Source organism: Rhamphochromis longiceps, linkage group LG22, assembly GCF_057381845.1.
Source record: "Rhamphochromis longiceps isolate RC_006_pf linkage group LG22, R_longiceps_female_GT1.1, whole genome shotgun sequence".
NCBI classification, from domain to species: domain Eukaryota; kingdom Metazoa; phylum Chordata; class Actinopteri; order Cichliformes; family Cichlidae; genus Rhamphochromis; species Rhamphochromis longiceps.
This window is the reverse complement of record NC_140577.1, coordinates 21,013,754-21,029,809: the sequence shown is the minus strand read 5'-3', so window position 1 is coordinate 21,029,809 and position 16,056 is coordinate 21,013,754. Positions and strand designations below refer to the sequence as shown.

The 16,056-nt window shown below is 43.4% G+C and overlaps 2 protein-coding genes across 11 annotated transcripts in view; one reads left to right on the top strand and one right to left on the bottom strand.

The window, feature by feature from the left end:
* Nucleotides 1-3,051, top strand: part of slc25a13 (solute carrier family 25 member 13) — a 54,263-nt gene extending 51,212 nt beyond the window's left edge. The window contains 3 exon segments of the mRNA XM_085395575.1: nucleotides 877-1,035; nucleotides 1,243-1,333; nucleotides 2,080-3,051. Coding sequence (XP_085251701.1) covers nucleotides 877-1,035; nucleotides 1,243-1,333; nucleotides 2,080-2,266 — 437 coding nt within the window. The 3' untranslated portion in view covers nucleotides 2,267-3,051.
* Nucleotides 3,052-3,089: 38 nt separating this feature from the next.
* The window catches only part of dync1i1a (dynein cytoplasmic 1 intermediate chain 1a), a 69,162-nt gene continuing 56,195 nt past the window's right edge, over nucleotides 3,090-16,056 (bottom strand). For all 10 annotated transcript variants that reach the window (XM_085395564.1, XM_085395568.1, XM_085395572.1 and 7 more), the window contains 3 exons: nucleotides 11,848-11,988; nucleotides 8,140-8,265; nucleotides 3,090-3,911 (listed from right to left, as the gene is read on the bottom strand). In XM_085395564.1, coding sequence (XP_085251690.1) covers nucleotides 3,801-3,911; nucleotides 8,140-8,265; nucleotides 11,848-11,988 — 378 coding nt within the window. In that variant the 3' untranslated portion in view covers nucleotides 3,090-3,800. The remainder of the gene's footprint in view (nucleotides 3,912-8,139; nucleotides 8,266-11,847; nucleotides 11,989-16,056) is intronic.

Sequence of the window (16,056 nt, the reverse complement as noted above, 5' to 3'; positions counted from 1 at the left end):
AAATGATTTTAAAAGTTTAAAGTTTACCTTTATCTGAATTAAAAGTCTCAGGATAGTCAGTTTTATGTGTGTGTAGATATGTGTATATATATATATATATATATATATATATATATATATATATATATATATATATATATATATATATATATATATATATATATATATTCAGACATCTTGCCTGCTCCCCTCCTCTCCTCTCCGCTCCTCTCCTCAGTTCAGTGCAGGTGGTCAGTCTCCACTGGGTCCCAGTCGGCTACCTAATGCCGAGTTGATCAGGCTTGCTGAATAGCTCGTTTTGCCGTTACAAAAACCAAGAAGTCAGAGTAAATCGTCAAGAGGGCAGTTGATGGTAATGACCGAGCCATCAATGATTGGGCCCATTCATGAGTGAAGTGGCTGGAGTGGGGGCCTTGCAGTCACTCCCTTCAGTCAGCCAGTCACTTTGAGCGGCACACGGGGCACAGTGTGCATTTCTCTCATTACCGTCCATTGTCTGGCCTCTTTCAAACGGCTGTAGGAAAAGTGGGAGAGAGAGGAAAGGAAGAAAAAAGGTAGAGATTAAATAATGGCCTGGATTGGTTGATGGTGAAGTGATAGGAGCTGGCCCCTACTTGTGTATAGTGTATGTATGCTGCAGACATACTGCAAGATGGTAAAGATCCAAGATGACGTGTTTCAGAAAGGGGAACAAAGACGGCTAAAAATCCACTCGATGAGATGCGGTTTCAAAGATATGCAAGATTTCAATAAATCGCTGATGGCTGCTTTCTGCACATCATCTCATTTGTTTGGGCCTGATTTTGGATTTTGTGCGCTCTGTTTAGAATCAAACACGTTCCGACCTTTTAGAAAGCTCTCGAGTTCTTTCTGCAGGCATGCCGGCCGCCTCTCTGGTGACCCCGGCAGACGTGATCAAGACACGGTTACAGGTGGCGGCGCGTGCTGGCCAGACCACCTACAGCGGCCTGATGGACTGCTTCTGGAAGATTCTCAGAGAAGAGGGGCCCCGCGCTTTCTGGAAAGGAGCTGGAGGTACGCTCATGGAGTCAAACACAATTACAACACAATTCTTGTAATAGATTTACATTGATTTGATCATAAGACATAAAGCATAAACAGACACTTTCACTCTCCTTGCATCTCAGAGAGGATTTTGGCCAAACCAACTGACCAATCTGGTTCTGCGTTTGTGTAAATTGCGTCTTTATTAATTAAAATAAACACATTTCTCCACTGCAGCTCGAGTGTTTCGTTCTTCGCCTCAGTTTGGGGTGACACTGGTGACCTATGAACTCCTGCAGCGCTGGTTTTATATCGACTTTGGAGGACCGTAAGTATCTTCAACCGCACAGAAACAATAACAAGCCTTTTTCTTCCTGAATGCAAGCACACAGTGATGTCACACAGTCCCTCTGACAGTTTCCTCAAATACACAAGTTTTGTTAGCACCCATTTGACCTCAGCGTGTCGTTTCCCCACTCCTGGGACTCAAAGAGCCTCATCCTCCTCTCATGAAGGTCACTGTCAAGAATAATTCACTCCTTCACTCTAAACCCCGTTGGGGAACTTGGGTTGCCTCCTTTTAATGGACAGCAGACACCGCGATGCACATGCACGCATTGGTCGGACGGCTCATTCGTTTTCCATGTAGCGCCCTCTCTCCCCGCTCGCTCACAGCGACACAAAATCAGCTGCAGATCCAGTGAAAGCTCGCTGCGGTTTGGACCCGAGCAGATCCTTTTCTTGCTGTCTGTGTTGGCAGCGATTCACAGAGCGCGGCGTGAAATCTTTGAGGGATTTGATTTAGTTCTGCTCTCAGGGAGAACCGTTGAGCCGTTCCGCTTTTGATTTTCTATTAAGATTGTTTATTTCTGTGGCGAACAGCGTTTCGAATGATAATATTAATTTAAGATTTAATAATGATGATAATAAAACCCCTGTGCGTTAACAGTTTGCAGTGTTTATGTTGTTGAACAGTTCCCTCCGTTCTCCTCGTCTCTACCTCTTTTTTTGCTCCTCTCTCTCTCATCATGTCCCTCACTTTCTCCTCCATCTCTCTCTCTCCACACACCACAGAAAGCCGGCTGGCTCCGAGCCCACCCCCAAGTCTCGGATCAGCCTGCCGGCGCCCAACCCCGACCACATCGGAGGCTTCAGGTTGGCCGTGGCCACATTCGCTGGCATCAAGAGCAAGTTTGGACTCCATCTCCCACGCTACACGGTGCCGACGGCAGCGGCCCCTTCCAACGTGAGCACCCCCTGAACCTCCACGGGTGTGTGTTTGAGGGGGGGGGAGCTGAAGTGTTTTTCATACGTAAAGCACCGAGAAACTATCAGGTCCATTTAGTTTTCACAGTATTTGAAGTTATTTTGTTCTAATTATTGTATAAAAGCATCTATATGCGATCTCACCGATTAGCAAAGTGTGTAATTGCTACAGGGCTCACGCAGTGTTTGTTTCACAGTGTTGTGTTATACTAGTTAGGTTTACACTCCAAACTCGTACACAGTATGCACACAGCAGCAGAAGGGCTTGCACAAATACACTTGAACACTTTCTTTAAATATCGGTGGCTACTTACTGTTGCAGCTTTTTCCAGTGTCTTCCTTTTGTGTTGCTTTATAACCAAAAGCACATTAATCACATGATCATAAAACCAGCTACACACAAAAAATACAGTAAATGTGGCACTTCTGTATATATTAGAAATCCAGACATATTTTCATATGTGTGCGTCTGTTTTGATTGAGTTGCTCTTTTCAACTGTGTCGATTTATGGTCGAATGAATCCAGAAGAATACGACCAGAGAAAGAAGTTTTGAATGTAAAAGGCGCGGCGTTAACGTTGTGACCGTACATAATGTTCACCGCTGTCAAGATGTTTGGGTTCAGGTCTAAATGTATGCAGATGTGGAAATATATGAAGGAGTGCGTGTGCCATGGCTCTGTATTTAAACTTGTACGGTGCAGAGACTGTAGGAGCTACATGTGGTGTGTAATAATTGTGCCTTACTGAACGTATGGCAGCAACATGTGTGGTCGGAGTAAAGAGACACTTGTATTAGTAAGTATGGTGGAGGTTTTATTTGCAGTACTACTTCCTGGTTGGAGGTGGAAATGAAAGCAACACAGCGGCTCCTGGGCTCTGCTTTAATAGTCAACATTAGCAGGCTGAACAGCAATCACTCTGAATTACAATATACCTCTTATTAATCGTCACAGTTCATTAAATAATATACAGTTGAAGCTGTCACTGAGTACAGAGGACCACTCGATTCAGCTTCTGACGCATCGACTCGAACACTGACATAAAGCAGCTCCATGTGTGATAACCTCGCTCCATGTTAACCCCACATTTCTGCATCTGGAATATTTTGGGAATGCGTTGCATGCAGGCTTACTACAGACAAAAAGAAGCACAACATAAAGTGAACATGGAAACGAAACATGACTAGTCTATGAAACCTGCTCCATTATTATTATTTTTTTACAGTAGTGCGAAGCATTGTTACAGTACACACACCTCCATAAGGCTAACAGACTGCTGCTCTTTATATACTGGAGGCTCACGAGTTGCAAGCGACGCATCACCTGAAGTCGTTGGACGAATAAATAACAACAAATCGGTACAATTTGATTTTAGAAATGCAAAAGTACAATAAAAAACAAACAAGAGAGGAACATAAACGTGGAGAAACAAAACCCAAAGTGAGTGAGAAGCACATGCTACATTGACACCAGCAGAAGCACACCAGGTCTCTGGATCCGCCCACTTTGGTTTTGGAGTCTTTCTTTTCTATGAAGCCAGCTCCATAGGCCCCTCCTCCTCACCGTCAGCACGGTTAGCACGAATCTCCATCAGCGTACGGGCAAAGCGCGCCCAGTCGTCCGTGTGGGCCACCGAAAGCTGTAAAAACCACACAGGTACACGGTGTGAGGGAAATCGCGTACATCACTATACGGGTACCACAGCATGACTTAATAACGGAAGGAAATGAGCAATAAATCTGTCTGTGCTGACATCAGATCCTGGTACTGATGCTGGAACAGCGGCCGTGCCAACATAGAGGACTCCCACAGAGAATCCACGCTTCTCCCGGTTCCAGATTTTTCCACAAGGAAAAACGATGTCATAAAATCCCATAAATTCCTGGCAGATTACGTTTAGCATGAACAAGCAACATGAGATAAAGCAGTTGTTCTCCGTGATCATTTTCCAGAGTTTAACCGCGTGTCTGTAAGTATGGTAAACAGATGTTCGGTGTTTCGGTGTCTGAGAAGCTTTCATATTCTCTTCAGTTGTTTTAACACTGGACAGGTGACATCTGCTCATCGGTTGTGATGGAGCCAGAGATGACCACAGATCGACCTTTAACCAGCTCGGCAACCACTTGCTGTCAGGTGCCATCTGCAAAAAATTTACAAAGCTATTGCTCTGCAAATACACAGCAGTTCACATTAACTTCTCACATTCAGCCTGCACCCACAACCCCACAGATCTGAAACCAATTCCTCCACAAACATTGACGTAGTTGATGCAGGGCTTAATTTAACTACAACGTGACACACGAGCTCAGCAACCTTGCTTTTATATAGGAATAGAACCACAATACAACCAGCTGGCAACCAGTTGAGTCGAGTCCCCTACTGCAAAGAGAGGAGTTGCAGTCATCAGTGCAAGCTTATATAAACGTGTTGGTGATCTAAAATAAGACAATTATTATTACAAGCCTGTCACTTGCTCAGAGTCACTGCAGTCAGTCTGAGACGACCTGTGTGGTTATTTGCAGAAAGGCTCCCTCACACCAGGCAACCTGTACAACTGCTTAATGATCCAAAGTAGTTCCCAGAAAATCAATGCGATCACTAATTCTTCCTAGTAGCAAAGAAATTCACATCCGAGCTCTAAAGGCAAAGTCATCAATGAAATCACATGGATTCAATATTCGGGGCCATAAATGTTTTCCATAATTTCATTGATAGTTCATTTAATTGCTGCTGAGACATCAAATTGGTCAATCAGATACTGTCACTGGAAGCACGGCCTATGATGCTGATCTATGATAGCAACGCTTCTGTACTCACAGCCAAAGCCGTGACATCACCACATCAGCATCATACTGACCAAAAAGGTAAAAATAATCATTGCAAACAGAGTATTCAGAGCAGTCTGAAGCCTGTGTTTGTATAAGCATTCAGAACAGAACTATGAGCGTCACAGGTTCACTTTGGTGTTTGATAAGAGAACATGAGGCCAGTATGAGATGTCAAACTGTGTTTTATTCCTCATAAAGTGTCTTGCTAGAGTTGTGCACAGCAGGAGTCAGAGTGAGTGGGACTGAAGTCGCCACCCAAGATGCCTGCAACCGCTTTGCCTGCCCAGGCTGTAATTAATCGGGAACCAGGAAGAGGGAGACAGCCATTTTGAACCACCCCCCAAGGGGCTGGGCTGGCCACAGCGGGGGGCTCTGGCAGATCGTTGTGTACTTGGTGCCTGAGTGACTTCAGCGTTAGCAGCAAGACAAGAGGCTCAGAAACACGGCTGGCTGGGCTGAAGTCAGGTTTTTAAACAGCAGCAGCTTCAAAATGCTTCATGCTGAGGAACATGATCTGGAAAAACAGAGCAATACCAGTAAGGTCCTAATAAAAACTGCTCTAATCTCTGATGACACAGTTTTTTCTCATTTGTACTCAGTAAAATAAAACAGAAATAACAGTATTTGGTATTTTACTGCACTGGAAAACTCTAAAGGGCTGCTCTAAGTCCCAGGACCACAGCTCTCTGGATGAAACTGCTGGCCATCTCTTTTTTTCACATGCTGTTCCCAGTTATAGCTGTATGGGGGAGTTTGTAGTGACTTTAATACCCACAATACACACACACACACACACACACACACACACACACTCTTAGCTTGTTGGAGTCATAAAACCTTTCAGCCCCGCTCGCTCTTATTGATGACTCTCATGGTTACCATGAACTCAGCATGGAGTCCACCAGCTCAGCCCCTCTCCAGTTTACCACACAACAAAAAAAAAAAAGATGCTAAAATTAGCCGAGCGGCTAGGCTAGGCTGCACTCACTTGGGATCCTAACCAGAGCTCTCTAAACATGAGAGAACATACGGGCTGGCCGCTTTGTGGTGACAGCAGTGTCACGTGGAGGCCGTTTCACATGAAAGAGATGGGGCACAAAAATATCAAACATTTCCACTGCAGGAACCTTTTTGAGGGGGTTTAACAAAGCAGGGAGAAAGATCTAAATAAAGGTCTAGGGAAATTACTTAACCCCTCACCCCCCTGCTTATGGTTGCTTACGGGTTGCTGCTTTCTTTGTGGGTGGAGCTTGCAGGACCACACATCGCCAAGCAGGATTTTAACCATCTAAACTGTTTGTTTTTAAAATTATGGGTAGATTTACTAACACTGGCCTCTGCCTCCTTAAAAACATAAACTAAATGAGGGATGGTTAAAGGCGTGTTTGTGCACTGGTCCTACAGGGATCCAATGTTGTTGCTGTGTACATTCACAAGGGGGCAGTGTCCAGAATACGCAGAGTAACCAGTACTGTTGACTGCTCTGGTCGTTTAGCTTCGCTAAGCTTAGCTTCAAATGCAAACTTGTTGTGTGACAAATAACACACTGAACACACTTTTGTGTTCAGAATGTCCCTGTCAAAAAATGCAGATCTGTTTATTTGCATACATAAAATTTGAAAAACCAAGAAATTCCAGCCGTTGGGAACGACCGTAATAAGAATAGGTGTGTTTTACACATCAAGTGTGTAAAACAATGAAAACTGTCCACTGTGTTTCTCTTTCTTCTCTCTGTACTCTCATATTGTTCTCATCCAGTTCAAGGAAATGTGTTAATTGGTTGCTAATTATTCACTAATCTGACACAAATGTGGAACCATGAATTCCACTTCAGTGACTCAATTTGTAGAAACACAGAACAAAAGATGGGCGGAGCTACTGTGATGTCACCCATTGGTAACGCCTTGCTGAAATGAGTGGCTACACATGACTCAGGTGTTCACTGAGGTCAAGTCCAGGCTACATCAAATCTTTGTCTACAGTAGAGTCCCATAAAAAGTACAAGGACTAAAGACAGACTTCATGCTAACTTACCAAATGCGACTCACGGCAGCGCTACAGTGCACCTAAGTTCAGCTGATCAGCTGATCAATGTTTTACTGAATCATCGTCTCATCTTCCACTCTCAGGTTTGCAGACAGTGCACAGGAATTTGGAAAGTACTCAAATTTCCAGAGAACAGGCAAAGAAAGGATTTTTGATTCAATGTCATTAGCTCAGTATTTCCAATGTATATAGTTTTAATGGCACATTTAATGCCGTCTTGTGTTCTAAACACTGATCTGATGTAAACGTCAGTTTTATCTCCAAAATCAACTTTTTGGTTTGAAGGTCGCAGAGACATCCGGAGAGTGTGAATGTTTCTTTTCACTCAGATGAACCTAGTGGGGGCTTTATACACTGAAGAACGAGACCTAAATAGATGAATTATTTGTATGTGCAGGTTTTACTGAAAAAAAAACAACCTTATTTCTACTGTTACACAATAATGTCAGTGGCTCAAACACACATGAATCACAGCATAAGCAAGTATATATTTATAAAATGATGATTAAAGTTTTTTCACCACATGATGGGTTTTTGTTTAGAATTAAAGTGAAAAAGAGGTGTTTGTGATGAGCTTTAACTATTATCCATTTAAAAAGATCAGTAAGTTAAATTTCAGGCACTAAAAAAAAATCGCTCTATGTGGCAATAAACTTTGGTCATTGCAGTTCACTCAAGCTTTTGGCACCTAGGCGGTAATTAAATCTTGACTGTTTGAAAACTAAACCCACGAGAACTCCTGGCTCCGTGCACCACGGCACTCAAAGTGAATTAAAAAAATGAACTCAGCAGACTTTTTGTAAAAGCCCAGAGCACACTGCCAAAATTTTAACATCATATGAGAAACAACCGAGTGTAATATTTCTGGAAATGCTACGATTATTACTCTGTAATCATTATCCTGCACTTTTTTTAGGTTGCCACAAATATTCTATAAATGTCTTAATTAAGTAACGTGTAAGCACATGTCAGCTATACAGTTAATTCGAGTACCTCTCCTGTATCGTAGATCCAAACTCGACCCTCCGAGTCGCCCACAGCCACCTCCTTCCCTCCTGAAGACCAGCGGACTCTGTTGAGTGCTGAAGCTCCCTCAATGGTCACGCTGGCAGTGGGTACCTGGCAGGCAAAGAGTTCAAACAAACCCACACCGTTAAACAACAAATCAAACAGTTCACGGATAACTGAGTGTAAAATGTGGTGTGTAAACACGTAGGTGTGTCTGCTATCCCCGAGTTGGTCTTGGTTATGTTCCTGATCATCAAAATTAATGCTGCTCGAGGTTTAACACTGCAAGCGACCAAAACCTCCCGATGTTCACTCATGAAAAAATCTTTTTAAAAAAGGAGGTGGTTAAGGTCAGGTTAGGATATGATTGGTGTGCTGGTAAACTCTGACATCACAATGTGATTGGTCAGTTGCAATGTTGAACTTTGGACCAACGTTAGTTTTGACGATCCAGGATCGACACCAGCACGGGGATATCGGATCGTGCTTTTGTGGTAAGGAACAGGCCGAATCAACAGGAAACAAATAAACAGCAATATGGAAACGTGAGTGTTAAACAGAGCACTTAACAAACAGCTTCTGTTACAGCTGCTGTTTGTGTTTGGGAATTTTATTCCTCAAAAAAGAAAAAAAAAAGTCAATGAGTGACTTTGTAATTTAGTCTTAAATTCCTCTCATATTCCTTTGATTTTAAAGGAAAATACAGTGAAGTAAACATTTAGGCATAAATCATGCCTCTCGGCCCTCATTTTTTACGACCATAATCGCTGTTTAAACGATTCCCTTTATAGTTTATTGGTAAATGGAAGCATTATACCATTATGGTCAAATTTAGCAAATTTACTATTTATAAAGGGCCACTTTATCCAGCTATACGAGACGGTAAGAAAAACAAAGCTGTCAAATTACAACTTGTAGACACAACAGGATATTTACAGTGTAATAACTCACTTTGCTGTTGTGGGTGAACAGCAGTGCTCACACTGCACCTTCAGAACCCCCTGAAGCCACGTGCACAGTCTACATGAACTGCTCCTGACATGCGGCAGGCGAGTCTGACATATGTCACCGGTGGAGACAGAGGCCTTGGCATCATGTCGCCTCACACACAGAGCTTCTGCGTATTTGAAAGCAGCGCTAACCGCATGCTGCACGAGCGGATCCGAACTGAGCGCTCTAAATTGGTTGTGCATGCGTGCGCGTACGTGTGCGCACTGGAAATGAGAACCAGGCGCACCGCGCAAGCTCTGTTAATGTCGTTATGCCTGTGTGTTTTTAATATGACGATAACAATGGAAGCCTGTTGCTATTAGACTGCGCGCGAGGCAGTGTGCGCGCATGTGTTCGATACATCCGCCTGTGTGTGTGTGTGTGTGTGTGTGTGTGTCTGAGCAAATGTTTCTCATAAAGCACATTGTTAGTCGAGTTAGGCCGCCGATAATGAACTCTTCCTCTGTCTGTGAAAAGGCTGCTGTTGAGGGAAGCCTGGGAAACTTGTCATCTGCGCTGCAGAGGGAGGGAGGACTCTCAGCTACCGATGGACCCGGCTGAGAGTAACGGGCTTAGCAGATGAAGAGATGCGACACCAAATCCAATTTTATTTATGTACGTAGACTGAAGAAAATGAGACGCTGAGAGTGAAAGAACATTATGAGAGAGGATGGAGAGTAGGTGTTGTCTCCATGGAAACCAAAAGAGAAGGAGAAAGGAGGATCCTTTTATCTCTACTTTTACCCGAGTGATCAAAGGTTTGGTGCCCACTCTGCTCCCAGAGTTGTAACAAAGTATGATTTTAAGAAATGTGGATTCTGCTTCTTAGCTCGACAGTTTGATGCTCATCTGTCCATTAAATATGAGGCTGCAGCCATGACAGTTAGCTTAGATTAAAGGTACAGTCAGTAAATTTGCGATGTTACATAATAAGGAAAAAGGGACACTGTACTCTGAAATATACACTGAATAGTTTGTAATTATATCTTCCAACAAACTAATGTTCAGAAACGTATAATTAATCCATTAAAAATACATAGGAGTGGCTTTGCGGTTTGTGGAAACCGCCATGTTCTCCCACCATATTTGAATACAGTAGCTGGGAAGGACATCTCCCTTTTGACTAACAGCGTTATAAATATGTGGCTAGAGACTGGCCACATACATGGACTCCATATGTGGAGGCTGTGGAGAAAAAGTAGTCGTGGCTATTTGTGTCCATGGAAGGACATTTGAATTTGTGCCTGCGTCTTCAGAGCAAAGATTCGAAGGATCATACGTATGGTTTATTATCAGAGGAGGAGGGAAAGGAAAGAGACAACGCTACCAACATCTCAAGCCTCATCTCCTGAACTCTAACACACAAAAACGTGCATAAATAGGCTGATTTATTCCTGACATTATCCCGGTTACTTATTGTCAGCAGATTACACATGCGACCCTCCCGTCTCCGGACAGCTGACAACAACAATAGCTGGTTATAAGCTAACATTATAGCTAACATCCCAGCTAATGTTAGGCTGAAGTGTCCTAGAAATCACACTTTCCCTCTAATAAACAGTTTGATTACATTCCCTCAAGCATCAGAATCAAGCTAACAGCAGCAAAAACAGCAGCGCTACCAACACTTTGGCACATCCTCAACATCTCCGAATCACTGTCATCATTCAGAAGTGAGCTTCACTGACTCACTGACCTATATCGGATTCCTTTCAAAAGGTTTTACAGCATCTTCCTGAGAAATAAAGATTTAATGTTTTTGACCTTTGTTGGCTGACTAATACATGTTTGTCCTATAGCAGACATCGGAGCTAGGATTATGCACATAACTGGTAAGAAAACAGACCTCAGGTGACTTCAATCTGCAATTTACCTGTACCAGAATATATCCCAACCATAAGCACTGTAAACATCAATGGCAATATTGGCCCAGAATTTCAGTCAATGCGTCCCTACTTTTACACTGTATCTTATTGTACATGTGTGTTAAAACAAAACAAAAAAAACCCTGATTCCACTTTTTGTAAGTGTGTGCGACCTTTAAAAGAAAAATAAGCTGTGTTTTTATTTTGCTCACTGTATAACACTGTCTGCAAACTGTTCAATACTATGACGTGTCCTCCAGTGGCCTTAAATGCACTCGTCTTAAAATAACTGCTTGCCCCACAGCCTTGCGAAACTCAACCCCTGGTCTGAAGTTTCTTTTTTTTTTATCATTATTATTATTTTCATGGAACTGTGGACTGAGGGCTGGGGCTTTGCTCATGGTCTCCGGCACATCTGTGTTCCCCTTCGAAGGGACACTGTGTGGGAGGATGATGGGACGGGGTTTGTGGGGTCCTGAGGTTCCCTGAACATTGGAGAGAGGTTGTAGAAATGTTAGCGGGATGGCTGGGTGGGAGCTGGGATAAGGAGATGTCAAAGTCTGATTTAAAGCAAGGTCTGTGGGAAACGCCCACGGGGGAATCTGGAATTGTGTGTGTGTTGGGAGGGATGTGGAGGGACTGGTGGTGGAGGGGTTGATGGGAGGGAAAAGTCTTGGATGTTTGGTTGTGTGGTTCGGGCTGAGGCCCAGCAACAGGCCCTGAGGACACCAAACACACGCACATCAACACACAAAGAGATGACACACAAACCACACCCATCACGGCCTGTATTAGCTACATTCACACACACGCACACACATACAGAGTATGCACACACCTCAGTGTCATTGTTGAGGTTCCACAGGTCCAGGCGGCCCATGCCATCCACGGCAGCAAACATGGCAGGGTGCACGGGCGACCACATGACATCATACACATAATCGGCGTTGTCTTCAAACGAGTACAGAGGCTTGTTGTGCTGAAAGAGAGGAGGAAAAAAAGAGGATATCTGTGCGAGCGTGTATGAGTGACATGGTGTGAAAAAAAAAGAAGAAGAAGCAGAGAAAACGCGGAGAGCGACGGATTACAGCGGATGACATACCAGAGAGAGAGGGAAAAGGAATTGAGAGAGGGAGTGAGGGAGCTTCAGACAGAGTGGCGCTGCCTCAGCCTTGGGGCCTGTCTGGGTGCAGAGCCTAATTAAAAAGCCTAGCACATTCACACAGCGCCATAAAACCGCTGGGAGAGATGAAAGAGAAGGCCTCTCCACAAGGTGTACTGTAACCTCAACACAACAGCTGTGAGAGAGAAACAGAGACAGAAAAATAGGAGGAGGAGGCGGGATGGACAATGGTGCACAGGAAGGTGTGTGTTTGTGTGTGTGTGTCCTTGCAGGTGTGCAAGGAGAACCTGACTGATAATGGTTTAAACCAACTATTTAACACTGAAACTAAATCTAACAGAGAGATCTATATGTTATTTATGTGCTCAGAGGCATCGTTTTACACTTCCGAAACAAATCTGTCATTCCTCGTCTGGTAGACAAACTCATCCCATTATACTGACCTAAACAATTATGTGTTTGTGACGTTGCGTCTCCAAAAAGTCCTCGTGACAAAGTCAGAGGTCAGAGAACAGATGCAGTCAGCTCTCGCACCGGCGTCCTCCCTTACTGTGCATGTTTGGTTTTGTGGTGCATGCACTGCACTATGCAGGACAACACAGCTGCCTACAATGAGAGCTGATTGAACTTTGACCTTGAACTACACTAACCTCTGGGAGAAAGACCAGTTGGTGAAGGCTACTGCTTGTGCTGCAGTTTACTCACACTAGGGGCAGTTGTCTCAGTCCATGCCTGATCACAAATGCCTCTCCCTCTCCATGCCCGTGCTGCCAGTACGCTCTTTAACTCTCAGTAATTTCCTCTTCACTGTCTTTCCTTCATCCTTAACGTAAAGAAGCATCTCAACTCCTCCGTCTGTTTTTCCAACACACACTTCATTATGATGTAACAGTACAGGGAGTGCAGAATTATTAGGCAAATGAGTATTTTGTCCACATCATCCTCTTCATGCATGTTGTCTTACTCCAAGCTGTATAGGCTCGAAAGCCTACTACCAATTAAGCATATTAGGTGATGTGCATCTCTGTAATGAGAAGGGGTGTGGTCTAATGACATCAACACCCTATATCAGGTGTGCATAATTATTAGGCAACGTCCTTTCCTTTGGCAAAATGGGTCAAAAGAAGGACTTGACAGGCTCAGAAGAGTCAAAAATAGTGAGATATCTTGCAGAGGGATGCAGCAGTCTCAAAATTGCAAAGCTTCTGAAGCGTGATCATCGAACAATCAAGCGTTTCATTCAAAATAGTCAACAGGGTCGCAAGAAGCGTGTGGAAAAACCAAGGCGCAAAATAACTGCCCATGAACTGAGAAAAGTCAAGCGTGCAGCTGCCAAGATGCCACTTGCCACCAGTTTGGCCATATTTCAGAGCTGCAACATTACTGGAGTGCCCAAAAGCACAAGGTGTGCAATACTCAGAGACATGGCCAAGGTAAGAAAGGCTGAAAGACGACCACCACTGAACAAGACACACAAGCTGAAACGTCAAGACTGGGCCAAGAAATATCTCAAGACTGATTTTTCTAAGGTTTTATGGACTGATGAAATGAGAGTGAGTCTTGATGGGCCAGATGGATGGGCCCGTGGCTGGATTGGTAAAGGGCAGAGAGCTCCAGTCCGACTCAGACGCCAGCAAGGTGGAGGTGGAGTACTGGTTTGGGGTGGTATCATCAAAGATGAGCTTGTGGGGCCTTTTCGGGTTGAGGATGGAGTCAAGCTCAACTCCCAGTCCTACTGCCAATTTCTGGAAGACACCTTCTTCAAGCAGTGGTACAGGAAGAAGTCTGCATCCTTCAAGAAAAACATGATTTTCATGCAGGACAATGCTCCATCACACGCGTCCAAGTACTCCACAGCGTGGCTGGCAAGAAAGGGTATAAAAGAAGAAAAACTAATGACATGGCCACCTTGTTCACCTGATCTGAACCCCATTGAGAACCTGTGGTCCATCATCAAATGTGAGATTTACAAGGAGGGAAAACAGTACACCTCTCTGAACAGTGTCTGGGAGGCTGTGGTTGCTGCTGCACGCAATGTTGATGGTGAACAGATCAAAACACTGACAGAATCCATGGATGGCAGGCTTTTGAGTGTCCTTGCAAAGAAAGGTGGCTATATTGGTCGCTGATTTGTTTTTGTTTTGTTTTTGAATGTCAGAAATGTATATTTGTGAATGTGGAGATGTTATATTGGTGTCACTGGTAAAAATAAATAATTGAAATGGGTATATATTTGTTTTTTGTTAAGTTGCCTAATAATTATGCACAGTAATAGTCACCTGCACACACAGATATCCCCCTAAAATAGCTAAAACTAAAAACAAACTACAAACTACTTCCAAAAACATTCAGCTTTGATATTAATGAGTTTTTTGGGTTCATTGAGAACATGGTTGTTGTTCAATAATAAAATTATTCCTCAAAAATACAACTTGCCTAATAATTCTGCACTCCCTGTATATGCCCAGAGTCCACTTCATCAAGCGGGCCTGGGCTCAGCACAATTAGCTGTGTCCAAACATCATACACAGACACTATACTAGTCAAACAAACTGGACTTTGGGGGTCAAATATAGGGGTGGGTTTTTATAATCGATTCATCGATTAAAATCGATTCTGGCTTGGATAACGTAAAATCGATTCATTAAAATCCTGAATCGATTTTTTAATATAAATTTATTTTGTCCGAAATGCCAGAATCTCTGGTGACATCTCACAAAATTTCAAGAACCACCAAACAGTAAATGAGAGCAGGTACAGGGATTCTGCACATAGACTTAAACACACAGCGCAACCCGCGGATCAGAATCAGTTAGATGTCGCCTTTCTCACAGTCGGGGCTGAAAGCCGACAGCTCGCTGATCCGGGTCCGCGCTTTGTGTTCACGCCCTTTATGCGCTGATTCTAAAGCTGTTAGTTTGATCTCTCTCCAAACAATATTGACCGAACCAGCAGCAAAAGAAGATCCAAACGCTTCACATAAACATCGTCATGAATTCACTCTTTTACTGTTTTGCTTCCATTGCGATGCGCAGCTCTCTCTCTCCCCCTCCCTCCCTCCCCCCCTCTCTCTCTCTCTCGAACAGTTTCGCTTTCTTCATTATTCGCTTGCTTGTTACACAAGTCTACTGTTGTTTACAGCGCTGTCGGCCGCTGTTTTTTTCCCTTTTACATTCTTCCGAAAAGAAAGCCTCATTTCTGCTGTTCAATACTGAACAAATTTAAACTTTTTAATATTATTCAAAATGCAAAATGCTTAGCCGTGTGTCTAATAAAACCGCTATAACGTCAGAGGTAATGTTCATTAATTAATGGTTTTCTTTCGTTTTTGATGTACTGCAGAATATTTTTATAAAATCCCAGGCCAGGAAAATCACCTTCATGTTTTTCTGTGTTTTATCTTCAGCTACTTTGACACAAAGGCATCTGCTGTGATGCTCACACCTTGGATAAAGTCTTGCGAGTGTCAGCTTCCTTTTTATAGATACAAAAATATGTAAATGTTCTGATCTGAATTATACTTCTGACTGTCAAAATTTCCCAGATTTAAATCGAATCGAATTAAATCGAATCGTGGATCGAATCGATTTGGGACCTTGTGAATCGGAATTGAATCGATTCTAGAAATCAGTGACGATACCCAGCCCTAGTCAAATATACTCGGGCACAGAACAAATTCCCACACCAGACAGGTTCCCACACCTTTCTGTGATATAAAAAAGGTCACGATCTTTTGCTGATCAAAAACTCAGATATGTAATACAAACCCCATGTGTCCCACATAGGGTCAGTACAGCTTAATATGTGTGTTAAAAAAAAAAAAAACCTTTTCCCAAGCTGACTGTTAAGATTCAAGAAGCATACAAACTACATTCCTTGCAGGTAGAGTGGGAGGAGTGGAAGAGAGGAGACAGGCTGGCTAGA